Raw genomic sequence first — 22,260 nt, forward strand, 5'->3', positions numbered from 1 at the left:
TGTAGGACCTTGCTCCAGTTCTTGTGGAAGGCTGCCCTCTGAACAGCAATCCACCTTGGTGACTGTGAACTTTATTAGCTCTTGCTACTGTGCTGCTCGAAAAGCATCTTCCCGTAGAAGCCATTGGAAGCTGCCAGAAGGTGGCAGTAACCTTGACAGCTCTGTCACTGCTGTGTGACTTAAAGCATCCTCCTATAAATCTTCTTAGAAGTAGTTTGCCCATAGATAGAAGTATCGCACACGGCACCCTCTTCACTGCGCACGGCCCACCTTCAAGCCTCGGTGACCTAATGGGGGTGGACCCCTTACTGCACACAGCCCTTTCCTTCATGGGAACGGGCCCCTTGCTGCGCACTGTCCACCTCCTGGCCTAGGTGACCTAATGGGGGTGGACCCCATGTTTTATTGCTCACAACCCTATCATTATCCTTAAAGATGATTTCACTCGCTGCCCTGCCCCCTAACCTATACACAATAAATACTCACGCTTCTGGACATTCAGGGCCTTGCCTGACTCCACTCTTACGTGACGTGGCCCCCCGAGCCCAGCTGTATTTTCTTTGTACTTCTGTGTCCTGTCTCTTTATTTCTCGGATCCTGCGCCTCAGCACAGCATAAGGCTCACCCCACGACCCTGTGGGGTCCCCAGCCCTACAGGTAGTTTAGCAGGAAGAACAGTTAGGGAACTAGTCAGAACAGACAACCAGAGCAGGTGACTGGAATGAGTCAGGACAGAACATGGGAACAGGGGAACCGATGTGAACTACTGATTAGAACTGCTGGGAAAGCTTGTTTGCTGAAACTACAAGGAAGCTAAACTTTAAAATGGAAAATTAAAGAATAAGAGAGATGAACATATTGACACACTGAATCATAGAAGAGAAACTTGGAGTTCACTATATCTAACAACTAGAAAAATGTGCTTTTATGCACATATACCTACATACATGCGCATACACATGGAACTATCTCTCTATATATACATAATTTAAAAAATGAGTTCACATTAACACTTCCAGTTCCAATCCAATACTTCAGTGTTCTTCTTAGCCTTCCCTCCTCCATATTTTTACCTTCTCCAACAACAGGAAACCTGGCTTTCACTGTCCCCATTATATTTAATGTGCGGTATAACCTCCAAAAGGAAGCAGTGCAGAGCATGTTCTCGCACACTCCACAGTGAGACGTATTTAAGGTATTGGGGAGGATCCAAAAGCAGGAGAAGGTAGCACTTTCCTCCGAAACCAGGAAGATTGGAACTTTGCAGTTGTGCACGGGAGCACTCGGAATGACTCTCCAGAGAAAACAGCACTTTTCCTTGTCTACAGACTTTTTCTTGTCTACAAGAATGAAAGATGGAGGGGTAATGAAAGGTCACAGGAGACTGAGGGGTATATTAGCAAAAATCTAAGAGCCAAGCAGGACCTACAGTTAGACGGACACTTACAAGATTGAGCTGCTGCAGGGCCTCACTTAGGCTCTGCTTTCTGCAGGCATTAACCACAGGGAGCGGCCGGAAGCCCCAGGCTCACACAGAGGGAAGCTGAGGACACTGGGGGCTGACTGGTAGGCAACATGAGAACTTCTCTTCAATCTAGTTTACATTGTTGGGTCAACCACCGGATGGCACATGGTACAGGATTTTTTTGTGTGGCTTATATTTACGCAAGTCTCTGTAGGATGTGATCCTACAACTTCCCAGTAGAGGAAAGTTGCAAAAGGGCTCACGTTCCCTTTCTGTGTCAACAAGGCAATTACCTGCTCTTGTGTTGAGACTTAGTTTGGAATGAAAGGTGGTGTTACGAGCATTAACCGGTTGCATATTCACAATCAACACAATTTGGTGCTGTGGCAAACCACGGACTGTGAAGAGTATGAAAAGGGAACCACTCCTATCCCTTGGTTGGGGTTCACCGCCCTTGCCCGGAGTCGAGTGTTTTATCTATGTGATATAATCTCCACATACATATGCACACAAAATTATGCAGACACAGGAACTAGGGGAGAGGGACGCCTGTGTAAAGGTGACCCTGCTTCGGGCCGTTTGCTTATTCATTCACTACTTGCCAGTGTCCTACTTCGTTACAAATTCACTAAACATTTCCTTGGAACGCACCGAATATGCTCAAAAGCAGTCAAGTAGGATGTGCTTTGCTACTGTTTGGCTTGAAGTTTCCCTGAAAAGACTATAAAACAAATACGACTCACTCGATGGTATTCACCGGAAAATACAGCGATCGATCAGCTGTGTTTCTGAGTTAACCGAAAAGTGATCTCAGGAAGGACTCACAGGCAAGGCCCACACCCGTCGTCCGGAACAGCTACCGACAGCTGCCCGCCACGGGGACGCGGGCGGCAACGCCGCGCGGGGCCCGGGGCGGGGGTCCCGAGGGTCCCCGGCGCCCCCGGCGCGCCTGCCGCTGTCTGCGCGGCTCTGCCGGCACCGCGCACGGAGGGCCTCCGGGATTCCAGGCGTCTCCGGTGCCAACGGAACCGTGTCCGAGCGGCCCGGCTCGCGGCCGAGCCGTCAGTGCCGAGAGCCCCGACGAGCGGGGCGGGCAGGGCCACGGCGCAGCGCTCTCCCTCCGGAACGCGCGGCAGCCGGATCCCGCGAGACTCCGCGAGAGCCACGACCTCGCACGCAAACCACGCGACCTCGCCCGGAAAACACAAAGACTCCCGCCAACAACGCCCGTCCGCCTCCGGCGGGTGGGGCCCTCGTCGCCGGTGCTCGCGGCCGCACAGCCGCCGCAGACGGGGCCGCCGGACCCCCGGCCCCCCGCCGCCCTCGCCGCGCTCAGCGGCCGCGCACCGCGCCCCCTGCCGCGCCCACCCTCACGCCTGCCGGCTGCTCCCACAGGCGGTCGGCCTTTGGGTTTGGCGACTTCCCGAGCTTCCGAGAGCGCAGCCACACACCCGGGAGCCGCCTCGGGAGTCCCAAGACGGGGCGCGACCCAGAGCCAGAGCAGCCCGCGGGCCCCGAGGCTACCGGGGAGTGGGGAGGGTGCCGCGCGCGCCTCGAAGGCGACCCCGCCTGTCCCCGCCCCGGGCGGCCGCGCGCCAATGGACAGCGCCCTGCCTGCCGACGCCGGGCGCCTGCCCCGCCCACTCCAGTAGTCGTCGGCCCTGCCCACGGCCCGCCTCGCGCGGTGACGTCACGCGGGCCCCGCCCACTCCGGCGGCGCGCCCAGCCCCCTGCCCACGCTGCGCCCGCCCCGCGTGATGACGTCGCCGTCCCGGGCGGAGGCGGGCGTGCGGCGGAGCCGCGTCCCCTCAGAGGGGCGCCGGCGCGGAGCTGAGCCGCCCGGGATCCGCGCGAGCACGCAGCCCGCCTCGGCCGGGAGGGCGGCGCGGCACGGCGGGGCGATGAGCGGCGCCCGGGGCGAGGGCCCGGAGGCGGGTGTCGACGGGGCCGGGGGCCGCGCGGCGCCCGAGAACCCCGGGGGCGTGCTGAGCGCGGAGCTGCCCGGGCTGCTGGCGCAGCTGGCGCGGAGCTTCGCGCTGCTGCTGCCCGTGTACGCGCTGGGCTACCTGGGGCTCAGCTTCAGCTGGGTGCTGCTGGCGCTCGCGCTGCTCGCCTGGTGCCGCCGCAGCCGCGGCCTCAAGGCCCTGCGTCTGTGCCGCGCGCTGGCGCTGCTGGAGGACGAGGAGCGCGCCGTGCGCCTGGGGGTGCGCGCCTGCGACCTGCCCGCCTGGGTGAGTGCAGATCCCGGCCCGCCCTGACCCCTGACCCCTGGCCCCTGACCCGAGCCCCGGGCCGCGATCCCCCTCGTCCTGGCAGGCGCTCTCCTCCTGGCGGCCTGCCCGCCTGGGTGGGTGTAGACCCCGGCCCAGTCCGGGGCCCCTGTTCCCCACCCACCCCGGTGCAGGCAGGCGCTCCGCTGCCGCCTGGGCGAATGCACAGCCCTGCCCCGGCCCTCGGGCCCGTTCCCGCGACCTGCCAGCCTGGGTGCGGACCCCGCCCCGCCCCGGTCCCCGGCCCCCGGCCCCGGCCCCCAGCCTGTCGGTGCAGCCGCTCCACTCCCCGCGACCTGCCCGCCTGGGTGAGTGCAGACCCCAGCCCCTCCGCGGCCCCCGACCCCCTGCCTGCGAACCTGTCCGCCTGGAGCCGTCGCCCGCCGCTCCCGCCCGAGTCCTGAGCGCTTGGTGCCCTCCCGAGGTCCGAGTGGCGTCCCCCGTCTGCCTCCCCGCCTGCCCAGGCTCCGAGTCCGGGGCGCGTCTGCCCTGGCGAGGCCTCCCCTCGCCGTCCCACACATCTTCCCAGAGACCCATCCTCACAAAGCCCTCTTCCCTGTCCCGGCCCGCGGACCCCGCGGCAGGTACCGGGCATGGTGCCCCGTCTTCGGCCGCGAGCCTGCCCGGAGCGCGCGCTCTCTCTTGGCTTCCACGGGGTCTCCTTAGGGTCCTGAGCGCCAGTTCGGCTCTCGGAGCGCCCAGGGCTCTTCTCGTGCCGGTTCCCAGCGCCCTGCGAGCCTGGACATGCTCCTGTGGCTTCAGCTTTTCCTTCTCTCTGTTTTAATAAAATGTAATGACAGCTGGTGGGGGAGAAGTTAACTTTTTCTTCTAGTCAGAGAAAACTCACTCATGTCCTGGTTGTTTCTGACGCAGTTCATGGGCAGTGAGTGACTCAGGAAAGAGGTGGAGATAATACATAATTGAAAGATTGTTTCACTTTTTTGCAAGTGTAATTGTGAGACCGAGCATTTTTATACAGGGTCGACCTGAATCCAGCGTGAATCTGTGTGCGTGTGTGTGTGGCAGGAAGCTTTGGGAGAGTCATAGTATTATTTTATTTTTAACTCCGGCAATTCTCTACCTCATTTATTTATGGACTACAGACACGAAGAGTTGGCTTCATATTTTTTTTTTTTTTTTTTTTTTTTGTCATTCCCTAATTCTTAGCCATGACTTGGCGTCACATCTTCACATTGCAAGAAATGGGATTTTAATGATGCTTCCGTTAGGCTTAATGTAAACTTTGGGGTGAAGGTGGCCAGCAATGGGTTTCGGAAAGGTCATCATTTTCCCTTAGAGGAGAAAGGGTCCCTGTTTCCAGTCAGGAGACACATGGGAAGTGAGGCATGACACAATGGCAAACAAGAATTAGAAAGTAGGCGTGCCCAAGACAAGAAGATAGTAGATGCTGCTTTGTGACGGCAGATTCCAATTGGAGTAAGAATACTAACAGTAGGCCGGGCGCGGTGGCTCAAGCCTGTAATCCCAGCACTTTGGGAGGCCGAGGCGGGTGGATCACGAGGTCAATAGATCGAGACCATCCTGGTCAACATGGTGAAACCCCGTCTCTACTAAAAATACAAAACATTAGCTGGGCATGGTGGCGCATGCCTGTAATCCCAGCTACTCAGGAGACTGAGGCAGGAGAATTGCCTGAACCCAGGAGGCGGAGGTAGCGGTGAGCCGAGATCGCGCCATTGCACTCCAGCCTGGGTAACAAGAGCGAAACTCCGTCTCAAAAAAAAAAAAAAAAAAAAAAAAAAAAAAGAATATTAACAGTAAGGGGGCTTGGGAATTTACAATTCTGCCCTTGCGTGGTGAGCATGTGGGACAGTCGTATTTCGAGAACCAAAGTAACTGGCATGATACAGCTTTTAGCTAGCAGCAAGAAAAACCCAAGGGGCCTATAGAAAACAGGAAGTTTGAGGAGCCAAGGTAGGAAAAACCAAGAATAGAAGAGGTGCGCTTTGCAAATGCAAAAGGACTTTAATTAAAGTGGCGTTTCGTGTCTGTGTTACACTCAGATACATAATATTTGGAAGTAGCTAAAAACGGAGTCCATTACCATCCATTACCAAAACAGCAGCGTAATCAGTGCTGAAATTTGCAGGAAGTGATGATGCTGATTTTCATAGATACTTGGTTCATTGGCTAATATCAAATTTGCTTGTAAAAATCTTTGTGGGCCGGGCGCGGTGGCTCACGCCTGTAATCCCAGCTTTGGGAGGCCGAGGCGGGCAGATCATGAGGTCAAGAGATCAAAACCATTCTGGCCAACATGGTGAAACCCCGTCTCTACTAAAAAATACAAAAATTAGCTGGGTATGATGGCACGCGCCTGTAGTCTTAGCTACTTGGGAGGCTGAGGCAGGAGAATTGCTTGAACCCGCGAGGTGGAGGTTGCAGTGAGCCGAGATTGCGCACTGCACTCCAGCCTGGTGCCTGGCGACAGAGCAAGACTCCATCTCATACAAACAAACAAACAAACAAGCAAAACAGAACAAAATACTTTGTGAAATAGACTATTTTCTCATGATAAATTAACAGATGCAGTTGCTGCTCTATTGAAGAACTGAAAATCTTTAAAAAAAAAAAAAAAAGTACAAAAGTAATTTAGCCGAAGAATCTTCTTGAGTTCTTTATCTGTGTGACTTCAACTGATGAATCATAATGTTCATCTGATGAAGAATTTATACTTTCTTGTTGCCCAAGCTGGAGTACAATGGCATGATCTCAGCTCACTGCAGCCTCTGCCTCCCAGGTTCAAGTGATTAACCTGCCTCAGCCTCCTGAGTAGCTAGAACTACAAGCGTGTACCACCATGCCCACCTAATTTTTGTGTTTTTAGTAGAGACGGGGTTTCACCATGTTGGCCAGGATTGTCTCAATCTCTTGACCTTGTTGTGATCCACCGCCTCGGCCTCCCAAAGTTCGATTACAGGCGTGAGCCATCACACCCTGCCAAAAATTTGTATTTTCTCCAGAATGTTTTTCTTGTTTATTCCAAATTTGTACCTGAGCCCATACCACACATGGGTAGACTTCAATGTGCCTGTGTTGCTTAAGACAGTTCTTGAAGGATTCACATGTAACTTGACAGTGATTATGTTCGGAGTTTTAGAGAGGTTTTTAAAGTATCTTTTAAATTGGTTGGGCATGGAGGTGTGCAGCCTGTAGTCCCAGCTACTTGGGAGGCTGAGGCAGGAGAATCACTTGCAGGAGAATTGCTTGAACCTGGGAGGCAAAAGTTGTAGTGAGCCAAGATCCTGCCGCTGCACTCCAGCCTAGGTGACAGAATGAGACTCAGTCTCAAAAAAAGAAAAAAAAATAATTATATATATATGTATCTTTCAGTTATACTATGTATTTTATTATGTTTATTAAAAGTGTAATATATTTTATTTTAGTAATAAAACCAGCAGGTTGCATGGTCTCAAAGTGTGCCTGAAATTGTGCTGTGCCGCAGGGGTTGTGAAGGTGGTCAGAGCACATCAATGATAGAAGAAACCATGAATAAGGAAAGTTAAGGTTTCAATTATTACTTGCACTTTGGGTTTGTTTTTTGTTTTCTTCTTTCTTTCTCTCTTTCTTTCTTTTTTCTTTTGTTTTCTTTCTTCTTTTTTTTTTTTTTTTTTTTTTTTTTTTTTTGAGACAGCATTACACTCTTGTTGTCCAGACTGGAGTGCAATGGCACGATCTCGGACATCCCTCCTGGGTTCAAGCGAATCTCCCGCCTCAGCCTCCTGAGTAGCTGGGATTACAGGCATGAGCCACCATGCCCTGCTAATTTTTGTATTTTTAGTAGAGACAGGGTTTTGCCGTATTGGCCAGGCTGGTCTCGAACTCCTGACATTGTGATCTGCTCGCCTTAGCCTCCCAAAATGCTGGGATATTAGGCGTGAGCCACTGTGCCCAGCTGTTTTCATTTTTCTAAAGATGAGTTCTTACCATGTTGTCCAGGCTGATCTCAAGCTTCTGGCCCCAAGGGATCCTCCCACTTAGACTTTCTAAAGAGCTGGGATTACAAGTGTGAGCCACCATGCCTGGCCAATTTTGCTGGTACTTTGATTTTTACTGTACATACATAGATTCTTGGGGTTTCTGAACTTTGGGCTGGTGTTTTGCCTTGAACGGGAAGTGTTTGTACATTCCAAAGACGATACTCATCTTCATACTGTATTGTTGCCAACTGTGAATTCATAGCAGAGTGGAAACATAGGAAAGCATGAATTAATGAGATAGTGATTGCCAAACCTCACCTTTGGATATAGTCACTGACAGCTTTTCTTATTTTTTCTGAGTAAAAACTTATGCTGGATATGGAAATGAGATAGAGTATTAATACTTTGAGAAAAATTATATACTTTTTTTTTTTTTTGAGATGAAGTTTCGCTCTTGTTTCCCAGGCTGGAGTGCAATGGCGCGATCTCGGCTCACCGCAACCTCCGCCTCCTGGGTTCAGGCAATTCTCCTGCCTCAGCCTCCTGAGTAGCTGGGATTACAGGCACGAGCCACCATGCCCAGCTAATGTTTTGTATTTTTAGTAGAGACGGGGTTTCACCATGTTGACCAGGATGGTCTCGATCTCTTGACCTCGTGATCCACCCGCCTCGGCCTCCCAAAGTGCTGGGATTACAGGCGTGAGCCACCGCTCCCGGCCTATATACTGTTTTTTATTGAGACTATTAGGATATGAAAAATGGCTCTCACGTAACTGTGATAATTCTGTAGGAGTTTGGTCCTACAGCTTTAATATAAACAGTATTATTATTCTTCACTTGTTTTCCCATAAACAGTTATGTTGCAGCCGTTGAGGTTAAAGGCCTGGCAGGCCTTTCAAAGATGAATTGAGGACAAGGCTTTTTGTTAAGTGTCTACCCTGTGTTAATGGGCCCTGGACAATTAGACTACTTTGGATGAAGGAAGAGAAGATTTTTTTTCTTATTTATTTTTAGTTTATTTTATTTTCAAGACTGAGTCTTACTGTGTCCCCCATGCTGGAGTGTAGTGGCATGATCTCGGCTCACGGATTCAAGTGATTCTCCTGCCTCAGCTTCCCAAGTAGCTGGGATTTCAGGTGCCTGTCACCATGCCTAGCTAATTTTTGTGTTTTTAGTAGAGACAGGGTTTCACCATGTTGGCCAGGTTGTTCTCGAACTCCTGACCTCAGGTGATCCACAGCCTTGGATTCCCAAAGTGCTGGGATTACAGATGTGAGCCACCCAGTCTTTTTTTTTTTTTTTTTTTTTTAAAGAGATGTGGTTCTCGATGGATTCCCCAGGCTGGTCTTGAACTCTTGGGCTCAAGCAATCCTCCTATGTGAGCCTCCTAAGTAGCTGGGATTACAGATGCATGCCACCATGCTCAGGGCTGTACAGAAGATTTTTGAATAATTTGTATAGGGATAAATAAGGGCAATTTATCATTACTGTTTTTATTTATTTTAAAATACTAGATCTTGATAGAATAATGTCTGACTCTATTCTCCTTTTACCGTTGCCAATAAATGCTGATTCTATGGCCGCAAGTAAATACCCAAACCTGTCATGGATAATACTACTTAACTGTTCTGACAGTTGGTCTTTTATTACCCTCATACTTGGATTATTGAGAATTAAAGCATATTAGCTTCCTTGGTTATGTTGTTCTGTACTTTGGTATACAAACTTTCTCTGGGGAGAGCTTTCTTCCCATTACCTTTCTGGGAAGTTCAGGAGAATTCACCTCTAGGCAAAATAGTCTAAGAACCAAATGAATAAAAGAAAATACTGCCCTGTGGTCTCATGTAAAGAAAGGGCAAATATTTATTTTTTATTCTCAGTGTTAATCATTGACTTAATACTTTAATAAAATGTTGTGAAGACTTGTAACTGAAAATAGTTGGCACAGCTAATTCAGGAGCCACAATTTAGCTATTTTAAACGAGTGCTACTTTAGCACCTGAATCCCAGAGTGATCATGTGGTTTGAGGAAATGCTAGAGTCCTCATCGTAGATACTGCCCTGCGGACGGAGATGCTGCTGTGGGTTTCTTGTTTACACCCACACTGAGGCTGCATCGCAAAGGGGAAAGGATGTGACCGTTGCACTGCTTCAGTTCTGTGGTCTCAGTGCTTCATTCAGTTAGAACATTAATGCCCCGGCCGGGCGCGGTGGCTCAAGCCTGTAATCCCAGCACTTTGGGAGGCCGAGGCGGGTGGATCACGAGGTCAAGAGATCGAGACCATCCTGGTCAACATGGTGAAACCCCGTCTCTACTAAAAATACAAAAAAAATTAGCTGGGCATGGTGGCGTGTGCCTGTAATCCCAGCTACTCAGGAGGCTGAGGCAGGATAATTGCCTAAACCCAGGAGGCGGAGGTTGCGGTGAGCCGAGATCGTGCCATTGCACTCCAGCCTGGGTAACAAGAGCGAAACTCCGTCTCAAAAAAAAAAAAAAAAAAAAGAAAGTGTTAGGTATCTAAAAAAAAAGAAAGTGTTAGGTATAGGAATAAAAAAACTAGGTAAATATTTTTTAACTTAAACCTGATACTACTTTATTTATTTATTTATTTTCTGAGCTGTAGTCTCACTGTGTTACCCAAGTTGGCCTGGAACTCCTGAGCTCAAGGGATCCTCCTGCTTCAGCCTCCTGAGTAGCTGGGATTACAGGTGTGAGCCTTTGTACCCAGCTCTAATATTGCTTTATTTTTTAATTTTATAAATCTATTTGAATATTTTTAATACTTGTAGTAGAGCCAAGGTCTTGCTATGTTGCCCAATCTGATCTCAAGCTCCTGGGCTCAAGTGATTCTCCCATCTCAGCACTTCCAAAGTGCTCTGATTACAGGTGTGAGCCACCACATCCAGCCTATAGTATTACTTTAAGCACTGACACTGTGTTATGTTGGCTTAAACAAATACAAATTTTAATTGCATAACAATAGAAATCATGCTTCAAAAATATAAAAAATCTAAGTCTGTTTTTCTGTGAGTTATTCCAAACTCTTAATTCCGATTCAAGTTGTCAGTATATAATCATCACATATGTTTGAGTAGTTTAGCTTATGGATTGGTTTGTTTCCTGTTAGGTACATTCTATTAGAGCGTGTTTTCATCATGTATTATATAATACATTACATTGTAGTCTTTTGTGGTTTCTTGCATTTTGTTACGGTTTGGCAAGTCATGATCTTTTTCAGTTTTTGTTTGTTTGTTTGTTTTTTTGAGACAGAGTTTCGCTCTTGTTACCCAGGCTGGAGTGCAATGGCGCGATCTCGGCTCACCGCAACCTCCGCCTCCTGGGTTCAGGCCATTCTCCTGCCTCAGCCTCCTGAGTAGCTGGGATTACAGGCACGCGCCACCATGCCCAGCTAATTTTTTTTTTTTGGATTTTTTAGTAGAGACGGGGTTTCACCATGTTGACCGGGATGGTCTCGATCTTTCGACCTCGTGATCCACCTGCCTCGGCCTCCCAAAGTGCTGGGATTACAGGCTTGAGCCACCGCGCCCGGCCTCTTTTTCAGTTTTTATGACAATTCTTTCTCAGAGGAATTTTATTTTTTCATTTAAAGATCTCAGGACCCACTATATGCAGAGTATTGTGCCAACAAAAGTGTATGAAGTCATCCTGTCTTCATATTTACACTCTTCTCAGAGTAGTTAGAACAGGCATCTGGGAGGCAGGCTGTGGCAATGCCCCCAGTCTCACGGTGGTTCCGAAAAAAGGAGCAGGGAGGGCTTGATGGTAAATAAGGGGGCGTGTTATACACTTACGGACATGTTAGGGAAGGGCTGCTATTCCTATCCAAGGGCATGGCCTTGTGTTCAGTGGCAACAGCGAAATACAGAGTGCATGAGGTGGAAATCGTGGGCATGTTCTGTGGGTTGGAAGCATCAGAGCCTCGTGAGCAGCCTTGTAGAGGATGGTTGCAAAGGTGGATTTCTGAGCTGTCTCATCTGGAGGGAACTCCATGGCAGTTCTGGTAGGGTTGTAACTCTTCCACCTGGTAGGAGGCTGCACTGAGCTTGTGACTTTGGGCCCAGCAGTAAGGAATGGAAGTGGTCCCACTAGACCCCAGCCCAGGTCCCCAGGAGTGAGGAGTAGAAGTGCTCCTTCTAGATGGCTGGCCCAGGCCCTCAGGGGAGTTGTGATCTATATGGTGTGAGGACTTGGGTGTTAATACTATTATGCTTTTAAGAAAGAGTTTGGACATGATAAGGGGTGAAAGCAGTGACGTATTCAGATCTAAGCTTGTGAAATCAGAAAAGGAAAGCTACTGTGTAATGCAGTATAGTTCTGTTCTTGCTGTAGCTACCAGAAAACTCATAGCCAGAATTATTGCTGAGTTGTTGGGCCCTGTACTACTGTAATAGCTGGGAATACCCATCGCACCTTTCTTCAAATAGATGATGTTCTTTTACTCTCAATGATCTTATTGTGCCTTGAACACTGAGTCACCTCATGTTCTTTTGGAGTTGGGTGGGGCATAGTTCTTACACAGATGGTGAATATGGTGGTAGTTGTCTTTTGCATGGGATCATTTTTCCATAAAGCACGTTTTATTTATGGAGCTTTTTCCTGAGTCTTTTTCCCTGTCACTGATTTTTTTCTTCATGTATTTTTCTTAACTGTTTTTAAAGTTCTATAATGTTTGTTAAAGCAAACTATTTATTTTTCTGAATTTTTCCTGGATCACATTTTAAGAAACTAGCCCAATTTATATGTAAGGTTTAAAAATGAGTATGAATTTATGAACATTTATTAGGAATTTGCTATGTTCTAGGTGCTATGTTCCAGGTACTGTGCTAGGTGCTGGTGACACAAAATATGTGTCAGACAAGGCCTTAAACTCAGAAATTTACCAACTGGCAATAACACAACAAATCTGTTTAATCCTAGCTTTAGTTATGGTATGAATTGGTGGGTTTTTTTAAAAAAATTGTTATTTGTTTATTTTTGACACAAAGTCTTGCTCTGTTGTCCAGACTGGAGTGCAGGTGGCACAATCATAGTTCACTGCAGCCTCAAACTGCTGGGCTGTTACCCCTCCCAGGTCAGTCTCCCTAGTAGTTTGGACTACAGGCATGCACCACCACACCTCGCTAATTTTAAAAAATTTTTTTGTAGAGAGGGGGTCTCGCCAAGTTAACCAGACTGGTCTTGAAAAAGCGATCCTCTGGCGTGTACCTCCCAAAGGTCTGGGAATACAGGCATGAGCCATTGCACCTGGCTATTGTTATTCTTTAACTGATAAAAGTATTATTTTTAGTGTGTTCAGCCTGTTTTGAAAATGTATACATTGTGGAATTTGCTAAATCAAGCTAATTAACAAATGTATTATGTCACATGCTTAACCATTTTTGGTGGAGAAACACTAGAAAATCTGATTTTTCAAGAATATATGACATCATTGCCAGCTATAGTTACAGTGTTGTACCATAGATCTCTTGAATTTATTCCTCATAATTGAAATGTTCTATCCTTTGGCTGATATCTCTAGACTCTCCCCCATTCTTTTAGTAAAAGTAATACATATTCATTTTTTTAAAAAATCCGAGAAAAAATGTGTTAATACCATCTAAAATACCAAACCATCTGTAATGGTAGTTGGTGGAAAATTATAAATTGAATAGGGTTTAACGGATTATAGCAGTGTCTAGATCAAAGTATCAATACATGGCTGGGCGCGGTGATTCACGCCTGTAATCCCAGCACTTTGGGAGGTTGAGGCAGGCAGATCAGGAGGTCAGGAGTTCGAGACCAGCCTGGCCAACATGGTGAAAACCCATCTCTACTAAAAATACAAAAGTTAGCCAGGTGTGGTGGCACACGCCTGTAATCCTAGCTACTCGGGAGGCTGAGGCAAGAGAATCACTTGAACTGGGAGGCAGTGGTTGCAGTGAGCTGAGACTGTGCCATTGCACTCCAGCCTGGGCGACAGAACAACAGCAATAAAAAGAATCCCTTTCTAACATTAAAAAAAAAAAAAAAAAAAGGAGGGAAGGAGGGAGGGAAGGAGGGAGGGAAGGAGGGAGGGAGGGGAAAGTATCAGTACAAAGTAAGAAGCACAGCCCACTTGCTCTTGTGTATCCACAGCAGCAGTGTCCTTTGGGGTAACAACTTTAGTTTTGTGCCTGGTGACCGCATACTAGAATTGGTGAATAACCATACCAACAGCAGCTGTGGAAATACTAATATGATGGTTTTCATTACACTTCCTTTATGACTTGTAACATTGTTGAAACAGCTTGATTCTTTTTAAAAATTTGTTCAGTTACATAGTGAAGTCTCCATCTTTCTATTTTTAATGAACATGCACTTGTATTTTTCTTCATTTCTTAGTTTATGGCTAGACAGGTTTTAAAAACATAATTTTTCTGATTTGAGAAGAAAGCATGCTCATTGAAGAATAAGCTTTGGAGAAGAATGAAGAGGAGAAAAGTCACCTGCAATTCTACTTACTAGTGATCACCATTGGCAACATTTGGTGGATTTTCCTCATCTTTTAATGACATGTTTGGATGTATATGTGTGTGTATAGTATCCTCCTTTCTTAAATGCTGTATTATGGATATTATGTTATTCTTCAGTAATATGAGTTTGACTATTGCAGTATCATCTGCCTTGTGGAACTACCAGGCTTTATTTAAATGATGTCTGATAGACATTTGAAAAACTAGATTGTTGAGAAGAGATAAAAATAGAATTTGAGATATTTAATTTCCTACTCTTTTTAAGTTATGAATACTTAACTTACTTGAGCTATTTATTAGATCTGTGTCTAGGATATATGCATTATTTTTGAACTCATTAGACTGGCATGTTAATTTCATAAGCAAAAGTCTGGCCATGGAAGGCAGTGTTTGTTTTTGCATGGTATGATATTAAAAGACAGAAGATTTATCCCCATCGCTTTTTATCTGAATAACCTTTGGAAGAAAACATTCCCTCCATAATGAGTCACAGATTCAGATGGCTTTTCTTCCCTGTGCTGTGTTGGTATATTAAAATTTGTTAACAGTTACAAGTATTTTTAACTGCAGTGGTTTCGTGTAGTATAATTGAGTGATGGCTACTTTGAGGTTCCTGAGATGACTCGCTGATTTGGTTTGTCCTTGCCTGGATGTGACCAGTCACGTGCCCAGTGGCTGTTTGAGTGGGCTGCCTTCATCCCTGTGGGGTGTGCTGAGGCATGGCTGCTGGTGTCTGGTTAGCTTTGAGACTCCCACCGTCTCTGCAGAGCCCACAGTTGGGCCCCTAGTTCTGGTGTGTGTGGGTTCCGCCCTGAGACCCACCCCTTTCTAACACCGTGCCCTTGGGTGAGTCAGGCACAACTTTTAGAGAACCTTGTTTCCTCTCCGGTTTCATGGGGGTTGAGCCTGACTCTGTGCTGTGGTTATGAGGTGGAATGGGGAGAAGCCAGTCACACTGGACATGGGCGGACAGCAGGCAGTGAGACGTGTCCTCAGGTCAGCCATCTGAGTCACAGGCCCGAAGACGCACAGCTGTGACCGATGCTCCCCTTGCAGGCAAGTCCTGGTGTAGCCTTTGCTACCTCCCTCCCCCACTTCTGCTGAAATGGAACAGATGAGCCCTGGGGTTTTTCTTTGTTTCTGTTCCACTGTGGTTTGTTTATGTTGTTGCTAAGAATTTATCTACCATAATGCTTTGTTATTATTAACACTTGCAAGTATGTATGCCTTAAAATTTCACTTTCTCTCACTTTTTCTCTGTATATCCCTAAAAGAATATCCGAGGAGCCTACACTGTCACTTGTCTTCCTTGCCTTGATTTGCTCTGTGTCTTCATCCTTAAAACAAATACTGTTCCAAGGACATGGCTCATCCTTCTTGGCTCCACTTCCGGGAGACACCCTGATGCCATAGATAATGATAGTTAATTTTCCATTTTGTACATATATATAACATTTAATTATTCTAATATTCATTAACTTCCTTGTCCAAATAAGTGCTGGTTAGTGACTAAAAAGTGGGGTTTTGAAAGTGCACATCGTATTTCGGGGTCGGTTGTAATAGTTTAATTTTAACATGTATCATGTGAAGTTGTTTCCTTCTGTTTATGTCTGAGGAATTGATACGTTTTAAGTTTCCCAGAATAAGGTAGATCTGTAGAAATTAAATCCAGTGACAAGGGAGGAGAACATTATCTGACTTGCTTTATGCCATAAATATTATACTGGAGTATACATTATATGCTAGTTTTTGGGTATGGTGCTCACATTTCAAGAACCAGTATCAAATTGCTAAAATTATTAATCTGAATGATACTTTCACCTTTTTTTATGAAATTTTGTTACATATTTTTAAAAGCATTTAGTTTAATCTGTAAACCAAAAGTATCTGAAACAAGTCTCAATTAATTTAGTATTTCATTTTGCTAGGGTTAATGTGCCCAAGGTGGTTGACCTGTAAGTTTTAGGGAGACATAAGGTATAAATCAATACATGTAAGCTGTACATTGGTTTAGAAATGTGGGACAACTGGAAGCCGGTCTGGGGCAGGGGCGCTCCAGATCATAGCTGGACTCAAAGATTTTTCTGACTGGCAGTTGGTTGAGTTGCTGTCTAGAGACCTGGAATCAATAGAAAGGAATGTATGGATTACCTTGTGGAGACCAAGGTTTCATTGTACAGATGAAGCCTGCTACCTGCAGGCTTCAGAGAGAATAAATAGATGATAAATGTTTCCTGTCAGACTTGGAGTCTGTTGTGTCAGTCTTAAGGTCTGTGTTGATGGTAATTGTAATGAGGTGTGTCTGATGCTCCCCCCACCATCATGGCCTAAAGTAGTTTTACAGGTTAACTTTGGAATGCCCCTGGCAGAGAGGAGGGACTGTTCACTTAGTTGGGGGTATAGAATTTTACTTTTGGTTTTACTTGGTACCCAATTTGTAAGTTGTTATATAAAGCTGATGTTGACATTCATACACAATCAGAGCCTACTGAGATCATTAACTTGTTTCATTTGTGTTACAAGTCTTTAAATGGCTACTAAGTGCATAAGTAAAATTTGTTAACAGTGTCTGCCTTAATATCTGAGTGCTGGAATTTTGAAACCAAAACCCCAAACATAATCTAATACAAAGTAACAATACTATTCCTACTTATTCCTCCCTTGTTCCTCCTCGCACATATAAAGATCTTGGAATTTATCCATGAATTGATTTCATGTAATAACGAATGGTGTTGTGTGTGAAGCGAAGTTTTAAAAGAAATGCTCCGTAGATGTTAACATCATTCCTGGAGCAGTAGGGAAACGATGACATGGTCATTCTTGCTCTGTGTTAGGGCCACTGTGACAAAGTGCCATAAACTTGGTGGCTTCAAACAACATGCTTATCTTCTAATGGTTCTGGAGGCCAGAAGTCCAAAATCAATCCCCCTGGGCTAAAATGAAGGGCCGGGCAGGTCATGCACTCTGGAGGCTCCAGGGAGAAGCTTTTCCTGCTTTTCTAGCTTCTCAGCCTGCCGCATTCCATAGCTGCAAGCCCTTCTCCCTTCAGACAGAGCCGGCAGCTGCTTCCAGCCTCATAGGGCTTTTCTGCTTTCTGTTTTGTCAAACCTCTGTTCCTCCCTCTTTTTTTCTTTTCCGTAGACAAGGGTCGAGGCTGGAGTGCAGTTGCATGATCATAGCTCACTGCAGTCTTGATCTCCTGGACTCAAGAACCCCTTCCACTTCAGCCTCTTGAGTATCTGGGACTACAGGCCTGCAGATAGCTTAATTAGCAAATTAGATTAGCTAATTTGCTAATTTTTATTTTTTTTTTAATTATTATTTTTTTAAGAAGGGGTTTCACCATGTTGGTCAGGCTGGTCTTGAACTCCCAACCTCAGGTGATCCGCCCGCCTTGGCCTCCAAAGTGCTTGGATTCCAGGCGTGAGCCACCGTGCCCGGCCTGCTAATTTGCTAATTTTAAAAATTTTTTGTCTCACTGTGTTGCCAAGGCGAAATTTCCTCCCTTTTTAAGAATATTGGGGATTGCATTTAGGGCCTCCATGGGTAATCCACCACCACCACCAAAGAACTTTTATTTTATCACATCTGCAGCATTCTTTTTTGCTGTATAAGGCAACACTCACAAATTCCAGAGATTAGGACGTGACCATCTTTTGAGGGCTGTTACTCAGCTTCCCATACAACCCTGTATCTTGGAGCATTCAGGAGCCAGGAAGGCTCAGTTCTAGCACTTTTCCTGTGCCTTAACATCTCAGAAATCAGATTTATTTTACAAGGGTGTCATTGTTAATGGACAGTGCTCTTAGTGGCACCTAAAGTGTTGGTGCAGCTTATAATGGATCACATCTTGGATTCAATACTGAGGTGTTTTTTTCCCCCCATTTTTTACTGTAGCCCTGGTGCCTGAGGTTGGATGTGGTCTTTCAGAGGTGGAATAAGCAAATCCACAGAGGATGAGGAGGAGCTGTGCAGTGGGAAGAAGGATTAGGAACTGTTGGGAACTGAGATGACCACAGGAAGCAGCACCATGAGTTACACGAGCGGAAGAGTTGGGGCTTGATCCCTAGACACAGGGCAGCTTCCAGCTACCAACTAGAGGGATGTGTCCCTATTTAAAAGGGGGATTTAGCAAGATACATTTGGCAGGGATATCCAGAGGGACTGGGGGCACAGATCTAAGCATGAAGGGGAAGGAACACCCGAATCTCATGGGAATACCTTTGGGGAGGAAGGAAGATAGGTGAGTGAGCTGGGGATGGGAACAACAACCCCAGGGTATAGAAATAATGCTAGAACGATAGGAGCAGTAGTTTGAAGCTGGGGCTGGGGTGGGAGATTTAGTCTTTAATGTTGGTGTAAGAAACCCAAGGAAGTTACTAGAGGAGTCAGTGCAAAGCCAGAGCCTCGCTGGTGAGACAGGAGGCAGGCAAGGGAGAGAGGAGGAAGATTGTGTGCGTAGCTTCACAAGGGCTGACTGCACTAGGAGGAGTGTAACAGAAATCCTGTGGAGATCAAACGGGAATGTGCTTAGCACTCATTGCAGGCTGTCTTCTAAACTCTTCACACAGAAGTCATTTAAAACTCACAGCTAACCTGCCACCTTCGCTTTATAGGTAAGGAAACAAGCCCTGCTAATGTCAGAGGTGAGCAGAAGCAGCCCTTGACCTGTGAGGTCTGAGACCGCTGTGCATTCTCTGCTCTCCTCTCGATGGCAGTGGAGGAGGAACTGGGGACTCGGCACCATCCAGGTCATTTTTACAACCCGGAGAGAATTGTGTGTCGTCTCTGCTGTTACAGGAGGAGTTAAGGTCTGAGAGACTCTGTACAGTAGTCACCCCAGTAGAAGTCAGGTGACCCCGCCTGGCCGTACTCCGTGCCCAGCCTGTAACACCTGTGCTTGTGGAAGGCACCAGAGATGCCAGCGCGGTGGCGGGTTACTGTTTCCAGAACAGCAAAACCAATGCAAGTGAATGACCCGCCTCCTTGTTGGCCAGTGGGAGCTTCTCTGGGTGTTTTAAGCTTATATACTATCAGCATTCTTAAATACATTATGAGGTGACAACCAGACTGCCATATATTTTTGAAATGTTTTTGATCTGTGAGAGTGATCAGGACTAGTAACAGAAGGGCTGTCCCTAGTCTTTGTTTCTTTCTTGCTGTTACACATTTTGTCCTGGATTATTTTCCTCCTGCCTGAAGAACTAACTTTAGTATTTCTTTTGGTGCAAGTCTGCCAGCAGTGGATTTTCTCTATTTTTGTCTGGAAAGGTATTTACTTCACTTTCACTTTCTTAAATTAATAGACTTCATTTTTCAAAACAACTCTGGGTTTCCAGAAAAATTGAGCAGATAATACAGAGCCCCCACATCCCTTACAATTTCCTGTCCTACATTTGTCACAACTAATGAACCCACATTGATATATTTAACAATATTAACTGAACCCCACGGTTTACAGTGTGGCTTATTCTCTGTATGGAGCACTCTGTGGGTCTTGACAAATGGTTAATGTCACGAATTAACCATTACAGTGTCACAAAATAGTGTCCCTGCCCTAAAAAATCTGCGTTTCAGCACTTCTTCTCCGTCTGCCTGTGCTCACTGATCGCATCGTTTTGCCCATTCTAGAATGTCATATATTGGAATTATAAAGTATTGGCTTTTTCAGATTGTTTTATTTCACTTAGAAATATACATTTTAGGTTTGTGTATATCTTTTCTTTGCTTGATAGCTGTTTTCTTTGTTTTATTCTTATTGCAGTAAATTCAGATAACATAAAACCATTTTAAATGACACAGTTCAGTGCCATTTAGTACCTTTACATGAGGTGTAATTGTCACTTCTGTCTGGTTCCAAAACATTTTCTCTGCCCCAAAAGGAACCCTGTTTTGTGCCCATTAGCAGTCATGCCCCATCTCCGCTCCCCCAACCCATGGCAACCGTGTCTGCTTTGTCTCTGTGGCTTTACCTGTTCTGGATATTTCATGTGAATGGAGGCTTGTTAATATCTGTGTGATCTTCTATGTGTGGCTTCTTTCAGTTATAGTGTAGTTTTGAGGTTCATTTGCATTGTAGTGTACACCAGTGTATCATCTCTTTAAAGCTGAATATTCCTGTATGCGGCTGCACCACAGTTTGTTGATCCATTCATCCACGGATGGTCATTTGGGTTGTTTCCACCTGAATATTGTGAATGCTGCTGCTATAAAATGAGGCTGTTGTGAATGGTACTGCTATAAACATTGATGTACGAGTTTTTGTTTGAATACCCATTTTCAGTTCTTCCAAGTATACACCTAGGAATAGAATTGTTGGGTTGATATTTACCATTTTGACGAATGCCATACTATTTTCACAATGCCTAAACCATTTTACATTCTCACCATCCATGTATGAATGTGGACTTCCTCCACATCCTTGCCAACACTTGTTTTTTTCTGTTTTTTATTGTTACTGCTGTCCTAGTGGATGTAAAGTGGGATTTGTGGCTCTGGCTTACATTTCCCTGTTGATGAACTCATGCCACCTTCACGTGACTGTGCATTTCTTCCATCTCCACATTCAGTTAGATCGTTTGGTAGCTTGAAATTGGCCATGGCGGGAATATTCACACCTTGGAAGTTAGTGGTTTCAGGGAAGTGGCTATGAGCAGGAGCTGGCCAAGCCCATCCCTGCTCTGAAGCCTGTCCTCCTCCAGAGAGACTCCCGTGGCCTTTGGAAGGCAGAGTGGGAGCAGGCTGGCTTCTTCAGGGCAATTCGGAGCCCGCCTGCGGAAGCTCTGGCTGCCCCTGATCATTTCCTATCTAAAGCCCAGCCCTCCCGATGTTGTGACTCAGAATCTGCAGTGTTTCCTACGTGCCCCCTGGTCTGTCCCAACGTCAAGTTTGTGCTTTCTCAGTACAACATGCTTTTGCCAAAAGCTCTATTTTGCTCCTTGAAGGTTAGCTTCTTGCCCTGGGTAGCTTAGGAACTTAGCAAACTCCTCTTCAGAGAGTTTGTACCCTTCTTCTCGCCTCCCTCTCTCAGGGATCTGGGCCCTTCAGGTTCTGGTTGTTCAACTGACCAGACTCCAGTTCTTGTCCCGCCAGTCTCCCGAGACAGCCATCAGCCCTGCTGTCTTCTTGAAATCTCAGCCACATTTTTCTGGATTTCTCAACCTCTTGTAGCACAACCTAGAAGAACAGCCACGTGAAGTTGACTCCCTACTCTGTGGTCTCCACCTCCCCTGAATCCTGCAGTGTTCCCAGTGTTTTCAGGTGTGTGCGTGAGCTCTGGCAGGCTGTGCACGTGTGCGTGAGCTTGTGTTCATGTGCCTGTGTGCTCCTGTGTTTTCAGGTGTGTGTGGGGTTCATCTTTATGGTCTCACCAAATAGTTCTGATGTGTTTCTCAGTGTTTAACTGATTTGGCAGATAATTTGGGACTCACAGTGGAATGGCTTTGCCCCTCATTTATCATTGAGGCTGAGCCATATGCTCTTTAAGGACCAGATAGATCGCTGAGGTACCTTTGTTGGTTGGTTAAGCCATGAACAAGGAGCTCTGAATTAGGCCACTGATTTACTGCTGGTCCTCTGGCTTTACTTACTTTGTTCTGTTATTATTTGGGGAAGTATCTGACTAAAGTCAGTGGGCCATGGTAAAAGCAGTATGTGTTTTAGAGATTGAGATATTCATTTCTTTTCCTTAATTTTAATTTTCTTTCTTTTTTTCTTTTCTTAAAACAGCTGTATTGAGATATAATTCACGTACCATGCAGTCCAGCCATTTAAACCATGCAATTAACTATTTTTCAGTATTTTCTCATGAATGTGCAACCATCACCAAAATTTCTTAGTAGAACCTTTTGTCTTCCCTAAAGAAGGCCTATACCCGTTAGCCCAGAATCCTCAGACCCCTCCACTGCTCTCCCCGTCAGGTCCACACTAGCCACCCACTAATTCACTTTGTCTCTATAGGAAGGCACCTGCATATCCTTTGTAAATGAAATCTTACAACATGTATCTTTGTGATGAGTTTCTTTCTTTTTTTAAAAAAAAATATTTGTTCAAGACAGGTCTCGCTCTGTCA

At 46.3% G+C, this 22,260-nt stretch overlaps 1 protein-coding gene across 4 annotated transcripts in view; it reads left to right on the forward strand.

The window, feature by feature from the left end:
• The first annotated feature begins 3,242 nt into the window (after nt 1-3,242).
• ESYT2 (extended synaptotagmin 2) overlaps nt 3,243-22,260 on the forward strand; it is a 106,093-nt gene continuing 87,075 nt past the window's right edge. The window contains exon 1 of one of the 4 annotated variants that reach the window (XM_039472752.2): nt 3,243-3,696. In XM_039472752.2, the coding sequence (XP_039328686.2) occupies nt 3,367-3,696 (330 nt within the window). In that variant the 5' untranslated portion in view covers nt 3,243-3,366. Of the gene's footprint in view, nt 3,697-3,881; nt 4,044-13,776; nt 15,246-22,260 lie in introns of those variants that run through there. The other 3 variants (XM_039472753.2, XM_074378837.1, XM_074378838.1) reach the window with 3 other exon arrangements.

The sequence above is a fragment of the Saimiri boliviensis genome, chromosome 10, assembly GCF_048565385.1.
Source record: "Saimiri boliviensis isolate mSaiBol1 chromosome 10, mSaiBol1.pri, whole genome shotgun sequence".
NCBI lineage: Eukaryota > Metazoa > Chordata > Mammalia > Primates > Cebidae > Saimiri > Saimiri boliviensis.